Genomic DNA, 15,946 nt, shown 5'->3' with positions numbered 1-15,946 from the left:
TGGCACAGCATAAATGTTGACGCATTGCCTGTTTTCAAGGTCAGTTTTCTCATATCCAAATGAGCCAGATAAACTGAACAACAATTTTTCCTACTGTTATAAACAGTTTTTTATGTTAGCACGCAGCTTTAAATACTCAGGTCTCTAGCTTATTTTTGATTCTACAGCTGATTAGCTGAGTGATTTTGGGTACCATGTTTTGTTATCCCGTGGTGCTAGCCTTTACATCATCACTAGGATCTGTGTTTTGCTACAATAATCAAAATAAGTTAATGTTGCCAGTTCCAGTGATTTTTGTTATCTCACAGTCTGTGTTTTCTTAAGATGTGTAAGTCGTATGATAATGTAAAAATCTCAGCTTCCATGGCAAAAAGAATTTTCTTTGTATTTTTGAGAAGAGCTGAAAAAATTTAATCCAGTTGCACTCTTGTAATTGCAGTATCAAAAAACAAAACTGAAAAAATGTAAACCCTTTTCTCGTACATAATCTTGCGGTTCTGATTCATGATTTTCAAATGGTGGAGTTGAGATACTATAGCTAGTATCAGATAAAAGGACTCCCCCCATCAGCTGGCCGAAAGATGGGAACTGGTCAACAGCACTGTTTGAAAGCACTGTTTTCCACTGAAAAATATATTTTCCTTTCAAGCATGTCAGCATTTTATGTCAGTACCTGGATCTTGCCAACAATTTTCAGTGAAAGGAAGTCAAAACATTTTATCTGGAAGGCATCTTTTCTATAGATTTCTTTTTTTTGCATAACATTAATATGTTTTTTAAATACATGATGATATAGGCATATGTTATGTGACTTGATGTAAAGGAATTGGTTAAACTTGAAATCAAACTGTGAATAAAAATAGCAACCCCTTCAGCCATCAAATCCACTGCAATGTGATATGTTCAAATGCATTTGATGTAGAATCTTGTCTCACCTGACTAGTAAATCATAGCCTTAACACTGTCTGAGCTCTCTAAGAAAAAATCCTTTCTAGTTCTCAAGTCAATGTTGAACTGCAATTTTTCTCCTCTAAATAAATTTATGATCTTTTTTCCACAGGATTCTGGGGTGATGAAAATTGTACTGTTTCTCTTCCCTGTATTTGTAAACGTAAATTTGCATGGAAAATAGAGAAAGAGATTCCAAAAGACCAGAACCAACAAGGACTGTGTCCCAAAGGCTGGTTGCGCTTTGGATTCAAGGTAAAACAATTTTTTCTTTGATTATTCAAAATGCATTATGTATTTATGACAGAAATTGGACTTCTTAAAGATTGTTCAGTATTTGAAGATTTTCTTCTCTGTTGAAAGTGGGGCGCTTAGATATATAAATACTGGCACAGTTATACAAAGGTTTATGATTATTTAGCAGTTTTGCACACATAAGTTGCCTTAATACAGTGTTAAAAACTTTACTTTAGTTCAAGGAAATGAGTATTCATATATGCAGATCTATCCAAGTGTATTTGTGCATTTGCTGTCAAAAAGACTGTTCCATGTTCTCTTTTCTGTTTATGACAACTCTAAGAGGCTTTAATGGCCTAAAAAAATAGCTCTGACATCTCCTTATACTAAATGGATCCCTAACTGTTGTCATCCTCCTAAAGATGCTGTTTCAAATAGGGTTCATCAAAGGTAATTATAAACCAAAGTCTGTTTGCAACTAAAGGTTGAAAGGCAATTATTTCTTCAGGCTTCTCTTAAATGCATACATTCCTTAATAGCAACGTGCATGAGAGGTGACCAGATTTATCCCAGTGCTGAACTGCAATGGCTACAAGGATAGCTTTAATTCAGATGGTATTTACCTTTAAACAACTGATATGAATCCAGGCCTAATTGATAGCAGCTGAAAATTGATACCAAGAATTTAGGAGAGATCCATGGCAGGACAGAAACTAATGAAGTATTTACTTTTCAGTAAAGTGTGTGAAATGTTTGAGTGGCACTGATTCAGATCTTTTCTGGCCCACCTGATGATATTCAAGACTTGGTCTTCTTGGCTGCCTGAGCAGGAAGCATTAGACACTGAGAAAGCGTGTCCTCACTGGATGATGTGGACCCAGCAGTCTTAGTAATTGATAAATAGTTTTTACACTGGAGGAAAAACAAGCCTTTTATTTTTTGAAACAGTGCTTTTTGATACAAATTCCAAAGGATCCAGACCACCTGAGAAACTGGTACTCTGCACAAGCGTTCTGCAGTAGATATGATGGGTCACTTGCTTCTCTTGAAGATGAAATGGAACAAGGTAGCGTTCTGAAAATACTTCTGAAATTAAAACAATTTCATCTTCATTATGATGCTGCAGTAGAGTTTAATCTTAGGTACAGAGTTATGAACAAAGAACGCTCAGACCCTGTTTGTAGTTCCACTGATTTAAACAAGTTAGTAAGTGTTTCTCTTTCCCAGTTTCCCAAAATGTAAAGAATCAAATATCCACTGGACTATAGGAAAGGTATGTTCTGGAGATTAATTGTAATTTGTGTTGTACTTTGTACCAAAAGAGGTGACAAATGAACTAAAAATTCCAAAAATAAAGGAACATCTGTTTAACAATTTGCCTTGTAAAATTCCTGTATTATGACTGCAACATCATACGGTTGTAAAATCAGTCCTATTTTTGTCCTTCAGTAGTACTTAAAATCTGATCTATAATATAGCATGTAAGATCTGGGCTGGAACTGTCAGAAAAATGAATGTCAGCACATTCAAATATCTTTATGATCCGTATTCATAAAAATCTGTCGTTAAATTCAATATATTTGTAAAACTTTTATATGAGGGCAGAGGGAATATAATCATCTATCTTTATTTGAGAAGTTTTATTTTCAACTAAAATTTAGAAAGGCTTTTTCAAAGAGATAGTATCCTAAACTAATGCTTAAGTTGTTCAAACTACTGTGAAAATTTCTGGAAGACTTATTAGTTAATGTGCTAGATCCTCACCCAGCTGAAGTTCATCAATTTAACTCATTTTATAATTAGACAGAAATGAAATGCAGCTCATGTTCTCACTTTCTATTAAACATATCATGTCATTGGTCATTAATTATATTTTTCAGTGCTCTACTGTGTTAGGAGTCTTCAGCTATGCCTAAATGGTTAGCAGTAAATTTACTTGATACTTGATATTGTACTCCTGTTTCATTTTCCAGCTTTCATAACAATGAATCTATTTGGACGGAAAACTAGTGTTTGGATAGGTTTGCAGAGTGATGATTATGAAAAATGGGTGAATGAAGATTCTCCAGCATATTCCAACTGGTCTCCAGTTGAAGTGGTACATGTAAGTATTTCCAGGGGTTTTATGGTCAGTGAGAAGTTGTTGTTTTATCCATAATTATCATGACTGCCACAAAAGCATGGCCTGACTAGTTACAGCAATTGAGTCTTCTCTCAGTTTTTGCAACTTCGAACAACTGTGGGTACAGATTTATGAGTGTAACTAGTGGTTGCAAAAAAAGGCACTATCTGGGCATTTATTTATGCAGTTTGTGGTTACAGTCACATTCTCTTCCAATTACTTATAAGCGCCAAAGTTTAAATTATATGGTCCATAGCTTACACTAGCTCTGAGCAAAATTGAGGAATAAGATTATGAATTTCATAATTTAATGTTTCGTTTTACATCAAGTTAGTCAGAAGCCTTTTAGTTTGTTCAGTAAAATTTTGTGACTTTTTTATTATGAGGTTGTTATTTGAAATTGTATTTATGGGAACATTCATTGTTCTACCTAAATATTTATAATTGTTCAGTGACTTTCAGCTAATTATTCCTCTAAATCGATAGAAATAATCATTTTTATTCTTAATCAGTTATGCATTGTTTTTAGACAGTGTCTTTTTTAATTATTGTTAAGTTCTGTGTTGATTGCAGAGACAGCGTTATAACAGTGCCAACACTCAAGAACAAGTTCCACTATGTACACTGGTATCGAATAACCCTAATTTTTATTTTACGGGAAAATGGTACTTAGACAACTGTCAGAAAAGTTATGGTTTTATCTGCCAAAAGACTCAGGGTAAGGATTTGTTATTTGTTTTGCTATTGTTCTCCTTTCTTACTATGTTTAATTCATTTTACTCACTCTCTTTTCATCTAGGATTAGCTTACCATCAGTGTCTATAAACCCAGGAACATAAAAGATTTCTAAGGTAGTTTTACTTTGATAGTTAGACAATCTGTCTCTACAATATTTAATAAATCATTACCTGTGATGCAGAAGTAATTTATAAAAAAAATATTTTGGTGTTAAATTTTGTTCCTAAGTTTGAGCTTTCTGTTGCATATCTTAGATTCAAGAAGGGCGATGACATTTCATGTTGTGTGTCATGACAAGCGGAGTAACAGTGTGAAATTATGAAAGGCAAACCTGTGGGTAACTTAAATGAAAATCTCCTGGCTTGGTTTTTGTGGGTCTTGTGAAATTAGATCAGACTAGACTCCAAAAAAAAGTATTTCTATGAACAGTCTAGACTGATTGGCTAATCAAAGGCAGTTTGCCTTTTCTTTTCACGCTTTTCTAATTCTGTTACCATAACATTCACTCGCCAGAAACACAAAGCTTTTGCAGGGAACACACATTGTTTTGTGTTGGTTTGGTTTTTTTCCCCAAGCTCAATCCCAAAGGTGCCTCCTGGCGTGCGAGATGCCGACTTTTCCAAGTGCGCGCAGGAAGTTTTCGAACTCTGTCCCAAGAGCTGCTGCAGCCCTGCCAGCATGAAACTGCCAGGACATGTTACCAAAATACCCCAGCAGCAAATTATTAACAGGAAAGCTAGGGGAGGACTGTAATTTGAGCCTGTAAGGATGTGTCCTTGAGCACTGTACTTAACGTGGCTGTTTTATATGGCTTGGCTTTATATATCAGCTCTTAGTTAAGCTCTGTGTCTAAAGAGATGATCAACTCCTGCTGTTAGCCTAAGAGGCGAGAGTGCAAGTGGAGAAGTAGAATAAACAAATAAGCTTTGGGCAGTGCTCATGCGCGGCTCTTACAAACCATACATTTATTTGACATTTATTATGAGAACGGCTGTGGGGACTGCTGGAATAATTCTACACGCAGCGCAGGAATAGTACCCGAACGCATTTCCCAGCTCCGCTTTGCTTTCCTCCAAAACGTTTGCGTCTCAACCCCTTGCTGCTGCTTCGCGCGGATGGCAGAGGCTTTACGAGGCGGCCCAGGGGCAAGAGCTGCAGGGCTGCTGTGGCGGCAGGGGCCCTCGCCTGCTGCGTGCGGTGCTGAGTTTGCAACATTTCCTGCTTTTTTTTTTTTTTTTTTTTTTTTTTTTTGTCTCATTTCATTTTCTGCTGCGTTTGCGGGATGAATTGGCTGAGTGCAGGGACAGGCAAGCACCAGAGCCGTGCGCAGCAGTATGCAGCTGGAGGGAGAGAAGCGAGGAAGGAGTGAGACAACCTCTTGCTGGCAGTAGCAAACTGCTAGATTGGCTGAAATGTCCAGACTTCCGGAAAAGATGAGACGGGGCTTTGCTTCTGCCGTTCTGTCCACATCCCGCCTCCCTCCCTTTTGTCAAATTACTTTTTGTAGGAGATTAAAATGAAGGAAGCCCGCAGGAGATGTGCCTTGTGCTGTAACGTGTTAGTGATGCTTGGGTCCAGATTGTGTGAACATTTCTGCGTATGCTCCTTTTAGGGTTTTTTGTAAGCGCTGACACACATCCAGTACCTCCGCTAGCTTAGGGGCAGAACCTTTTCTTGCTTAGCAATTTCTGAATTGTAAATGAGTTGTGAATTACAAAGAAGAAATTATTTAATATGATAAGATGCTCATTAACACTCATCTCATCTTAGCCATAAAAGGAACTGAGTTAGCAAAGCAATCGCTTCCTTTTGTAATCACAGTGAAGTTTTACAGACAGAAATAATTAATCCACATTGACAAATAGGATTAAAGCTGAAGCACTGCCTATTTTAGGAGTCTATGAAAGTATACAGTCAAACTTCATGCACATTAGCAATGCCATTTGCCTCCTATCTCCTATAGAAGTGCGAGCCTGGCAGCATGACAGCCTGAGCTGGCGTAGAGATGTTCTCTGTCTCCATGAGTCTCATGGGAGACTCTCTCTCTCTCTCTCTCTCTCTCTCTCTCTCTCTCTCTCTCTCTCTCTCTCTCTCTCTCTCTCTCTCTCTCTCTCTCTCTCTCTCTCTCTCTCTCTCTCTCTCTCTCTCTCTCTCTCTCTCTCTCTCTCTCTCTCTCTCTCTCTCTCTCTCTCTCTCTCTCTCTCTCTCTCTCTCTCTCTCTCTCTCTCTCTCTCTCTCTCTCTCTCTCTCTCTCTCTCTCTCTCTCTCTCTTTCTTAAATCTAAAAAGTTTGCTTTTCCTTCTGTGGTGGTTTTTTTACAGTTGTGTTATTTTTTTATTATAAAAACAAAGAGACTGAAGTCTCTATGCACAGGATTTCTGTAAGTGGCAGGACTATGATCCTCCCTACGTTGGTTCATGCATATCAAAGATGAGCTAAAAAAAGTTCCCAGCCACTTATTTCTACCATGAGCCACTGTTGTCATCCCCTCAGTTGTGCCAGTACAATTTTTTGCGAGGCCACACTTTGTCATGCTGTAAACTGATCTCAAAAAGGATTAAAAATAATCCTTTAAAAAAGGACTAATCTAGATTAAATGCAAAGTATTGGGGTTATGAGCAGAGTGTGCTCTGAAGCACACTGCTATTAGACATTTGGGATATGTCCAGCTCCTATGTGATTTCTTACTGACCTTTAAAGATCAAGTAAGTGGAACTAATTCCATCCAGGTTTTCCTTTTTGTTATACATTAAACTCATTCACTCCTATGACCAGTTTTGTGCTGACATGGAATTTCAGATACTGTTCTGGTAGTCTTTTAATTTTTGCAGTTCCTCACTGAAACTAAAGAGTTTGCAATTTTTACATTCATTTTTAAGGATAATGCTGATTCTTTAGGAACTGTTCTGCTTTGTTAAAGTTGTCTGTCAAAAAAAAAAAAAATTCCTTTTTTCTCTGTTTATCACAGACACATCCAGACATGTCATAAATGCATCTGAAATTTACCCTATGCCAGATACTTTAGAATATGGAAACAGAACATATAAACTACTACGTGGGAATTTTACCTGGTACGCAGCTTTAAAAACCTGCATGGCAAATGGAGCTGAGTTGGTCAGCATCACAGACCAGTATCACCAGGCTTTCCTCATGGTCATTGTGAATCGCCTGGGATACAACCACTGGATCGGGCTGTTTACCGCGGATGTATGTAATGGTTCTGTATCTTTGAATATGACTCTGAACGATTTTTTTTTTCAGTAACACGCTAATGAGCTGTATCATTCATTTGAAGTCACTAGCAGCTCGGATCCAGAAATGAAACCCCCAAATCTTTGAGGCCTAACTGTTTTTTGCAACATGATATATAAGTTTTATGAGAGACAGTTTGGCCTTGGAAATATGTAATACAATGAGAACTGAAAACTAAAAGGCATAGAAAACATGTTTTTTAAAAGAAAACACTGGAAGAAAAAAATCTCCTACAGCTTCACCATTAAAATTACTTGTTTTCATTTTTGTGGCTCTATGAACCAAATAATCTCTTGCTTAAAATAGCAGTTTAGATGTAGTTTATGGTCTCCCAGAAGTAAGTTGTGAATACCCTTGGAAAGCTGGCTATGCCTTTTGTTTATAACCCAGCCTTAGAAGAGGTAAAAGAAATTGTGTTGCATCTGATGAGGACAACATCAGAAGAAGAGGTATTGCTTATATAATGCTAAACATATCAGAGAAATAATCTTAAATTTGTTTTGGCAGCATGGACTTAACTTTGAATGGTCGGATGGGACTAAGTCTTTGTTTACCTTCTGGGAAGATGATGAGTCCCAGGCATTTGGCAGCTGTGTTTTTATCGATACTTTGGGGCACTGGAAAAGTGCTAACTGTGAACGACTTCTGCAAGGAGCAGTTTGCCATGTGCCACCTAGTAAGTCAGAGTTAAGTTTTGTATTAAATTTTTGCAACTGCAAATGTGTCTGTTCACAGTGGAAGTATATGAAAGGAAACGAGTTGGTTTGAGGCTAAGCAATGATGATAGTTTTCATCACTGTGAAAAATAATAACTGTTAATAACTTAGCTCCAAGGGAACTATATAAAGTTTGCTGCAATTAACTGTGGAGATGGGAAAAGATGAGCACTTAGAGCAAAGTGAAAAGTTAGAGTCCAGTCTTCACTGCTTGCACATAAAAAATTTTGAAACCTTTTTTGTAAAGGAGAGAATATTTTCCTGCATCCTAATACAGACTTTCTTTCCTGCAATCCTCTGTCAATTACCTGGACTTCATTTGAACCTAGAAATCAGTTCTGGAATTTCATTCAATCCAGGATTGCACAGCGTCTTTGGCAGCATCCAGTTCTGAAAATAGTTCCTATTTGGTAGGATTGATTACCAGCCGCTCAGCATATAGCTTATTATAGGTTTTGGATCTGTTGAGAAGAAAGCTGCTTTGGAAACCTTCAAGACAAAAATTACTCTCTAACAAGAATTTTGTAATAGCAGCTGGCTCTGGTTTTCTAATTGGTTCGTCTAGCTGTGTAATCATATGTTGCCTAAGGCTTATCTAATATTTAAAGGTGGTGTCTTCTAGCAGAGAAGGATACCTTTAAGACCATAGGTAGTGTACCTGGAAAACACAACACTACTGAAAAGTGAAGATGAGTATTGCAAGGAGAGCTTGTAGCAAGTTGACCTGAGTCACAGGGCCTCCTCGCTGCGGTACGCTGAGGCTGGAGAGGCTCAGTCTGACTCTAACCGATGGGAAACTCTGCTCTGTGCCATGGTGCTCAGCATTAACTCATCTTTGCGGCTTAGTGGAGAGCAGCTCTGCAGACCTTGGAAATCCCCAGCCCCCAGGAGACGTTGGGCCTTTCACAAATACCCTGATGGCCCTATTATCACTCCCTGTGCTCATCAGTATTTGTTAGATTGTCCCAATAGTACTGTTAAAACCCAGCAAGCTTTTTGATCAGAAATACAACAAGTTTTACTGTTTTAAATGCAATATATACAACCCCTAGGTATTGACTTTGAAAAGTGGATATAAAGACATAATGCAATAACATGCTTATTACCATTATCCCCCAAAAATGTGTGGAATGTTACATTAATGTGTATCCTGTTGTGCCAATAAAGCTGTGCTGTGATTTCTATCACAGAAAAGAAACTCACTGACTATAAAGGCTTATGTTCAGAAAAAACTGTCCCCTGGATCAAATTCAAAAACAATTGCTACAGCTTTTCCACAGTTCTGCAGGGCACAAGTTTTGATACAGCATATGAAGTTTGCAAAAATCAAGGTAAGCATTTATTTTCTAGGTATAAAATGTCATCTTTTCTTGTTAGCTAAAAAAAATGTTATTTTTTAAAATGACAGAAATCATAGCTTGTTTTTTCTCCAGTTCAAGGTAATGGTGGTAGAGCTAATAAGCCAACTAGGAAATTGGAGGCTAGTACAACATACATCAAAATAGGTTCCTGTCTGTGTGAAAATATTAATTTCTGGAATAACACATAAAATGCATTTTTTTCTCTTCAAACTTGTTTTAAAATCATGCGAGAACAGTTTTATATCAACATATTCATGTTAATTGCAAATTTAAAATGTTAGAAAGTATAAGCAGAATTATTAAGCTTTTGAATTAAGATTCTTCAGATTAGATTTTTGAAATTAATGTTATTTTTTTGGCATGGATTGTTTGAAAGTTTATTCTGTGTTTAATCTGTAGGATCTAATCTTTTAACTATTCAAGATGAAGATGAAAATGCCTTTATTCTGGAAGAATTGCATAGTTTTGGTTATTCTGTGCAAATGGTTTGGCTGAACATTCTGCTTGTTACAGACAGTAAGTTTTGGGTGGAAGACAACTGAGTATAAGAATCTGTTTTGTTTTATTTTGTTTTTATTTTAATGCTGGTAACCATGTTCCAAAGCACTGTTATCTTTAGGTTTTTTTCGCTGCTTATTACCTGTTTACGATGTAGTAAAAGTAGCTAAGTTTTCTATAATGATTATTTGTTAATAGTCTGAATGCACAATATGTGCATATATGTGAATGCCTTTATTTTTTCTTCAAGAAGCAATAGAGGCTACCTTCTGTGTCAACTATGTAATATGTTTTAAGTCCTTGAAGAAAATGGAAATTAGTGGTCAAACAGACAAAATCCTGGCATTTCTTTAATAAAATATTTTCTTTGCTAGGGTAAGGCCAACTGAAACAGAGATACTTATTAAAACAGTATGATATTTTATAATGATTTCTCACTTCTGCCCTTAGATGAGACAGTATCCTGGTTTGATGGTTCTCCTTTAAATTATTCTAACTGGGGCATCAGGGAGCCTGAATTTGACCACCTCAAAGGGAATTTCTGTATCAGCCTAAGGACCACGGATGGAGTATGGCAATTATCTCCATGCAGAGAGAAAAAGGGATTTGTATGTAAAATGGATGCAGGTATGTGTTTACAAAAAAAAAAAAATTTTGTCCTTTTAACCAATGTTTCACATATTTGTTGTTGCTCTCTTACTTTCTCCCAGCTTTCATTTGCATAATTCTGTGCCTTTGTATTAGAAAAAAACAGACCTTAAAAAAAAAAAAAACTTTAAAAACATACCAGTTCCAAAGGCTGCAGTTCATCACTGATTTTGCCTGAAGATTATGGAGAGTTTTTATCCCTCCACCAGCACTGCTGAGAACTGCTGGATCCACAGACCAGGCCGGGTAATCTCGTTTTGAGGAACCTGGCAGCCTTTTCATTATAGAAGACCATGACAGACTTTCTCTTGCATCTGTGAGCCACTGGAGAAAATCAGAGTGGCCTCAGTAGACCCTGCAGTATGTGCAGGCACAGCCCTGAGGAGTTACATAGACCTGACCACTAGGAATGTACATCTGCAAAAGAGCTGGAGTATTTTGAGAGCCCACCCAAAATGCCAAAGTCATTGTTGGACTTGATAGTTAGATGTAATCTACTTCTGCACAGCTCTGCTCATGCATTTATACTTTTTTTAAAAAGTGCGTAAATACTGCTTTTTATCCTTGCAAAAATGTTAGTTAATATATTCCACTAAATTTAAGGAATTTTAGATGACAGATTAAGCCATGTTTAACTTGGCCTGTTGTAATGCTATTGGTGTGAGTAAAGTTAAACAAAGACCAGGCTTGCTCTTGTGTGTTTTTGTGTGGATTGTCTTCTGAGTATCAATTTTACAATAAGTACATATATTAAGTTCTCTTAATTCCACGGATAATTTTATGACAATTCTGGATTCCATTTCAGGTATCGATGCAGCAGTTCTCTCTGGAAACTGTAAGTTCCCTCTGGTACTTTCTTAATTTTTTATGAGTAATAACACATTTTGAGTTGATATTTTGTAACGTAACTGTTTTCACTGTTAAACTTGTAACTTAAAATAGGGGATATATAAAGAGTAATAAGATGTTTTCTATAATGTTTAATAAAAATTTCTGTCATTATCTTTCAGCTTCACACCGTGGACTTGCAGCTCTAGCTGTTATAGTAACATTGGTGATGCTGGCTGCCATTTCCACTTTTTTGTGGTGCCTGTACAAACAGAATAACCGGCTCTTCAGTAGGATACTGTGGGTCAGAAATGCCTATTTTCCACAGATTAATGCTGACACTCCTGCTTTGGAAGAAAGCATCCTCATTTCTGATTTTGAGAGAAGCGAGAACAATTAATTGTTCAGAAATACCAGGCAGTCACTTCTTCCATATTAAACACCAAACTCTACAGTACGGCACATTTTTTGAGCCAGGCACAACCTAGGACCAGCTCATCCTCTCAGGGTTTTGAGTCACAGGCAAGCTGACAAAGGAAGACAATGAAAATGGCTAAATGCTGCCAAAAGAGTGGGGAGCAGGGAGAAGTAACAGCCACCTGCTCTTTCCCTCCTAGTGAACTCGGTGCAGCCACATTTCTGAAAATTTTCAAGGTGTGCGATGGGCAGAGAGGAGCAGAGAACCAGAAGCTCCTGCTCGAACCAGCACTGTTCCTTTGAGTGTCCTTGGTGATCGCCGGTCTGCGCTCCACTCTTGGGGGTCCCGGGGGGCATGTGCTTCCTGGGAAGCCTTCGCAGGGACCACCACTGTCTGCTGTGGTGGAAGAAGGCAGAGGGTTGCCTTATTCTTCTTCTGCAGAGGTTGAGTGTGCCAGACTCAGTCCTGTCCTGGCGGAGGTGGACAGACGATCTTGTGCTGGCGGCGGTGGTTCAGGCTTAGGCTTGTGGAAACCAGCTTGGACCCTTCTGCTCTGTGGCAGAATTAAGTGAGGATGCGCTGGGGAGTCGTGGAGAGATTGGCTCCCCTGGGAAAAGCCAGGAGCTCCGGCTGCTCTGTCTCCATTCGACCTGGAACTGCTCACGTGGGCTAGCGTGTCCAAGGCCTCAGGGCAGCCGGCGTTTTCTTCTAACTTTTTCCTTCAGGAATGTTTGGGCTTTGGCGTTTTGTTTTCACACATTGCAGAATCAGTCCGTGATCCAGCATTTGAAATTCAGCCCTGAATTTAGGAACCCTGAAACATCTTTCAGGGATTATGGGATAGTTTTTTCTTAACACCTACTCCCTCTGCAAAAAGAACAAAGTTATTTTTCAGACAATGGAATATTGCCAGGTGGTTTTCCAAGCTTGTAGAGAGACGAAGTCACTTCTGATTTGGGAGTTTCAGAGTTTACCTAATTTGGCTCATCATCCCTACTTGGTGTTATAAAATAAATTAGTCAAGAGATATAATGGCATATGGACTTCATCATCCCAAAGTTAGTATATTCACTGGAGATGTTTCCAGTGTCCTGTTAAAGATTTAACTATGAGATCTCTTGCCTAGTTTGTTTTCAGAAATTAAATCCCATCAGCTACTTCTTATCACAGTTTTAGTCCATATCTGTTTGAAGAAAAGTGTTATTATAAATGTTGCTAAAGTCATGGTAATAAATTGCTTTACTGTTCACCTACGGTATTTCTGCAAGCAGTATTAATGTACATGTACATTAATGTACATTTGAGCCCCTGCTTTCAAAAGTTAAGGAAGATACGTTGGAGAGCTGCATTCGCAGTCCAAAAGGGTGGTTGTCTCTATCCAGAGTGCAATAATCCAGTTCAACAGACCACCAGATGGAAATTCTTCACTTTCCGTGGTCATACTAAGGTGCTAATGGAGGAGTCTTTCATCTGAGAAAGATACTAGAATATTTTTTCTGTGAAATTTCACTGAAAAATTGTTCTTTAGGCTGATGGTTGTGAAAGATCCCAGTTCAGGTCTCTGCATTACCTCAACGACAGCGTTACCTCAATGACAGTGGTCTAGGACAAAAACACTTACTTTCTTTATGGGACTCCCACCTCCCTAACCAGTCCTCTAACCTTGTTCTTGAAAACATCTGAAAGGTTTTGGGGGGATTTTGAGTTTTTTATTGCACCATGGAAAAAAAAAGTCAGTAGTGAAGACTTACCTCAGAAGGGAATTATTGTCCCTTCAGTCATCTCTGAAAGCTGCTGTGAAGGGCTGTGTTTATTGTAGCGCTTTTTGTTTGTTTGTTTTAAGATTACCCATTCTGACAGTTTTGCAAGAGCATGAAGATGGAGGCACATTTGTCACAATTAAGCTAGCAGGCAAGGCCAACTGAAATTTTTTGCATAGTATTTATACACAGGAATATATGGCTTGCTTTTAGTTACATTTCACATGACTGTGTAGACTGGCTAATTTTAGAAACATTGGAAAAATTGCCTATTCATGTCATAATTATGCACAAGGCTAACTTTTTTTTTTTTAGTGCCTAGTATATTTCTGTGCTGGTTTACAGAATTTAAAATGTTGTCAAAGAGTCTATGGAGAATTTTGATCCCAGTATAATTTTCAACTTACTGTTTTCAATAACTTTCATGGATGTAACTATTATAGGTTCTTAATCTGATGTTTTCCATCATGTAAAATATACATGGCTTTTCTGTATATATTTTCTTTAGTGGTTTGACCCCATACATTCATCTTCAGTAATGTTTTCAAAGTTTGGTCTTAAGCCTGTAGCTTTATCTAGGGGACTGTATGCAAAGTCCACTATTAGACTTTGTGGATTGTAGCTTTTCATCATGATCCTGATTTTCAGATCATCTGCTGTTTATCTGCACAAACCGTGATAGCTTGCCATGCTCTCTCCTTTCCCCGTGAAGATTCCCCCTACTTAAAAAATAGTTGGAGGAGCTTAAACCAACATATCTCCCTTCAGCAAATTCACAGACGAGTAAATGCTGCCTTTTTACAGTAAGTAGAGTGGGTTGCAGGATGTTTTCTTTTTAAGAGAGTAAGCTTAGAGGACATGTATTTATCAGGCTATAGTGCTGTTACCGAGTTAGGCATACTTTGTCAGATTTTCATTTTGTGAATGAAGGTGTGTATTTTTTCACAAAGCATGACATAGGCATTTTATCAATTTTGTTTGAGGTATATTACAATCATTTTAATATATTTGAAGGGTGTTTATATAAAAATAACCCTACTCTACCCTCAAAATAGTGGTTATTGGCTAACATTAACTCTGATGTAAATGATATTATGTTAAGGGAAAATAGTCAGAGCAGTGTTTTCTTCAGACTTTGCAGTAGTCATGAGGGAATATTTTAAAATCTTTCATCATTTAACTTTTATAATTGCAGGTATTGCAAGAATGTAATCATTTTTGTATTCTATTCGTTGTTCTGGATTTTTATTACCATTACTTTCAATTTCCCATAATCCTAGGTCTCCTGTCCGATTCCTAATCTGAGAATTTGGTGAATATGTTTTCATACTGACCTTGATGATAGTGGCAGTGAAGTTCACTGTATTATTTCAACTGGAAAATTAAAGTGTGACTAGTAACTTTTGGTGCTGCGGTTTTTCTGAGTCTTTCCCCAGCCGGAGGTGGTGTCCAGGCTGTCGTGCCTTGCCACAGCAGCTCCCGGGCTTTGCAGCGGTGCCGGTTGCTCCGGGCCCTCAGCAGGGAGGGACCCCGCTGCCCCGGCCTCCGTTCTGGCCGCGCAGCCAGTGGCACTGGCAGACACGGAGCTGCAGCCCATCCCCGGTGCCGTGGGGCCGGCAATCCCCAGGCGCAGACGAGGCGGCGCGTGCCCTGGTTCCCCCCCAGTTCATTTCTGCCACAAGCAAGGTGGAAAAACGCTGCCAGCGGTGTGGTAGCTTCCGTTGCAGCAGCAGAGTGTTTGCTGCATCCAAGAACCGGGTTCACCAGAGCAAGAGCAGGCAGATGGATGTTGCATTTTCCTGGGCCATGCCAGCCCCTTTGAATCGCTAAGCGAGAGGGAAGTATTAGATATTTTCATACGCCTTGCTTGCTTTGGGGAGGGAGGGGTATCCCTGCCAGCAAGAGATACGTTCAGGCCGACGTATTACACGACTTTGTCTGTCACGAATTAGGATTTGGGAAAAAATCCAAGTGCCTATATTTGCAGACTGTGTTCCAGGGGAGAACGTATCTGTTGACACCATTACCAGTTTTGCAGCACCTCTGTGAGGGAGACGGATGCCCAACTCAGCCGTTGCGTCCGGGCTGGACGGGGGCTGCAAGGGGAACACTTGCGTGCTGGAGGCGTCCAGCACGAGGGAAGGGTTGTGGCACAAAGCTGTGGTGGGCACCTGGACCTCTAAGTGAGGCTCAGCTGGAGGTTCTACTGGATGCTGCACTGTCCTCCTTTGCTTGGGGATCCTCCTCCCTTTTCCTCCTCCTCTCCCTCCCTCCTGCACGCTCACACTTACCAGCTACAAATAGATGGAGGCTGCGGTGCTGCTTCAAATCTGTGCAGCACGGTCTGCAGGAGCATAAGGAGGGAGAAGGATTTTGCATGCTGCCTGAGGCTTGTCAAGACCAGCTCTGGGGAGTATCCT

General features: G+C 39.0%; 1 protein-coding gene across 3 annotated transcripts in view; it reads left to right on the top strand.

The window, feature by feature from the left end:
* The window catches only part of PLA2R1 (phospholipase A2 receptor 1), a 46,818-nt gene extending 31,892 nt beyond the window's left edge, over nucleotides 1–14,926 (top strand). For all 3 annotated transcript variants that reach the window (XM_064514836.1, XM_064514835.1, XM_026094685.2), the window contains exons 20-30: nucleotides 1,061–1,203; nucleotides 2,134–2,251; nucleotides 3,159–3,289; nucleotides 3,881–4,025; nucleotides 7,014–7,252; nucleotides 7,805–7,973; nucleotides 9,204–9,344; nucleotides 9,774–9,890; nucleotides 10,323–10,499; nucleotides 11,326–11,355; nucleotides 11,531–14,926. In XM_064514836.1, the coding sequence (XP_064370906.1) occupies nucleotides 1,061–1,203; nucleotides 2,134–2,251; nucleotides 3,159–3,289; nucleotides 3,881–4,025; nucleotides 7,014–7,252; nucleotides 7,805–7,973; nucleotides 9,204–9,344; nucleotides 9,774–9,890; nucleotides 10,323–10,499; nucleotides 11,326–11,355; nucleotides 11,531–11,748 (1,628 nt within the window). In that variant the 3' untranslated portion in view covers nucleotides 11,749–14,926. The remainder of the gene's footprint in view (nucleotides 1–1,060; nucleotides 1,204–2,133; nucleotides 2,252–3,158; nucleotides 3,290–3,880; nucleotides 4,026–7,013; nucleotides 7,253–7,804; nucleotides 7,974–9,203; nucleotides 9,345–9,773; nucleotides 9,891–10,322; nucleotides 10,500–11,325; nucleotides 11,356–11,530) is intronic.
* The last annotated feature ends 1,020 nt before the right edge of the window (nucleotides 14,927–15,946 follow it).

This window comes from Dromaius novaehollandiae, chromosome 7 (assembly GCF_036370855.1).
Source record: "Dromaius novaehollandiae isolate bDroNov1 chromosome 7, bDroNov1.hap1, whole genome shotgun sequence".
Lineage (NCBI taxonomy): Eukaryota > Metazoa > Chordata > Aves > Casuariiformes > Dromaiidae > Dromaius > Dromaius novaehollandiae.
This window is presented reverse-complemented; position numbering and strand designations above follow the sequence as displayed.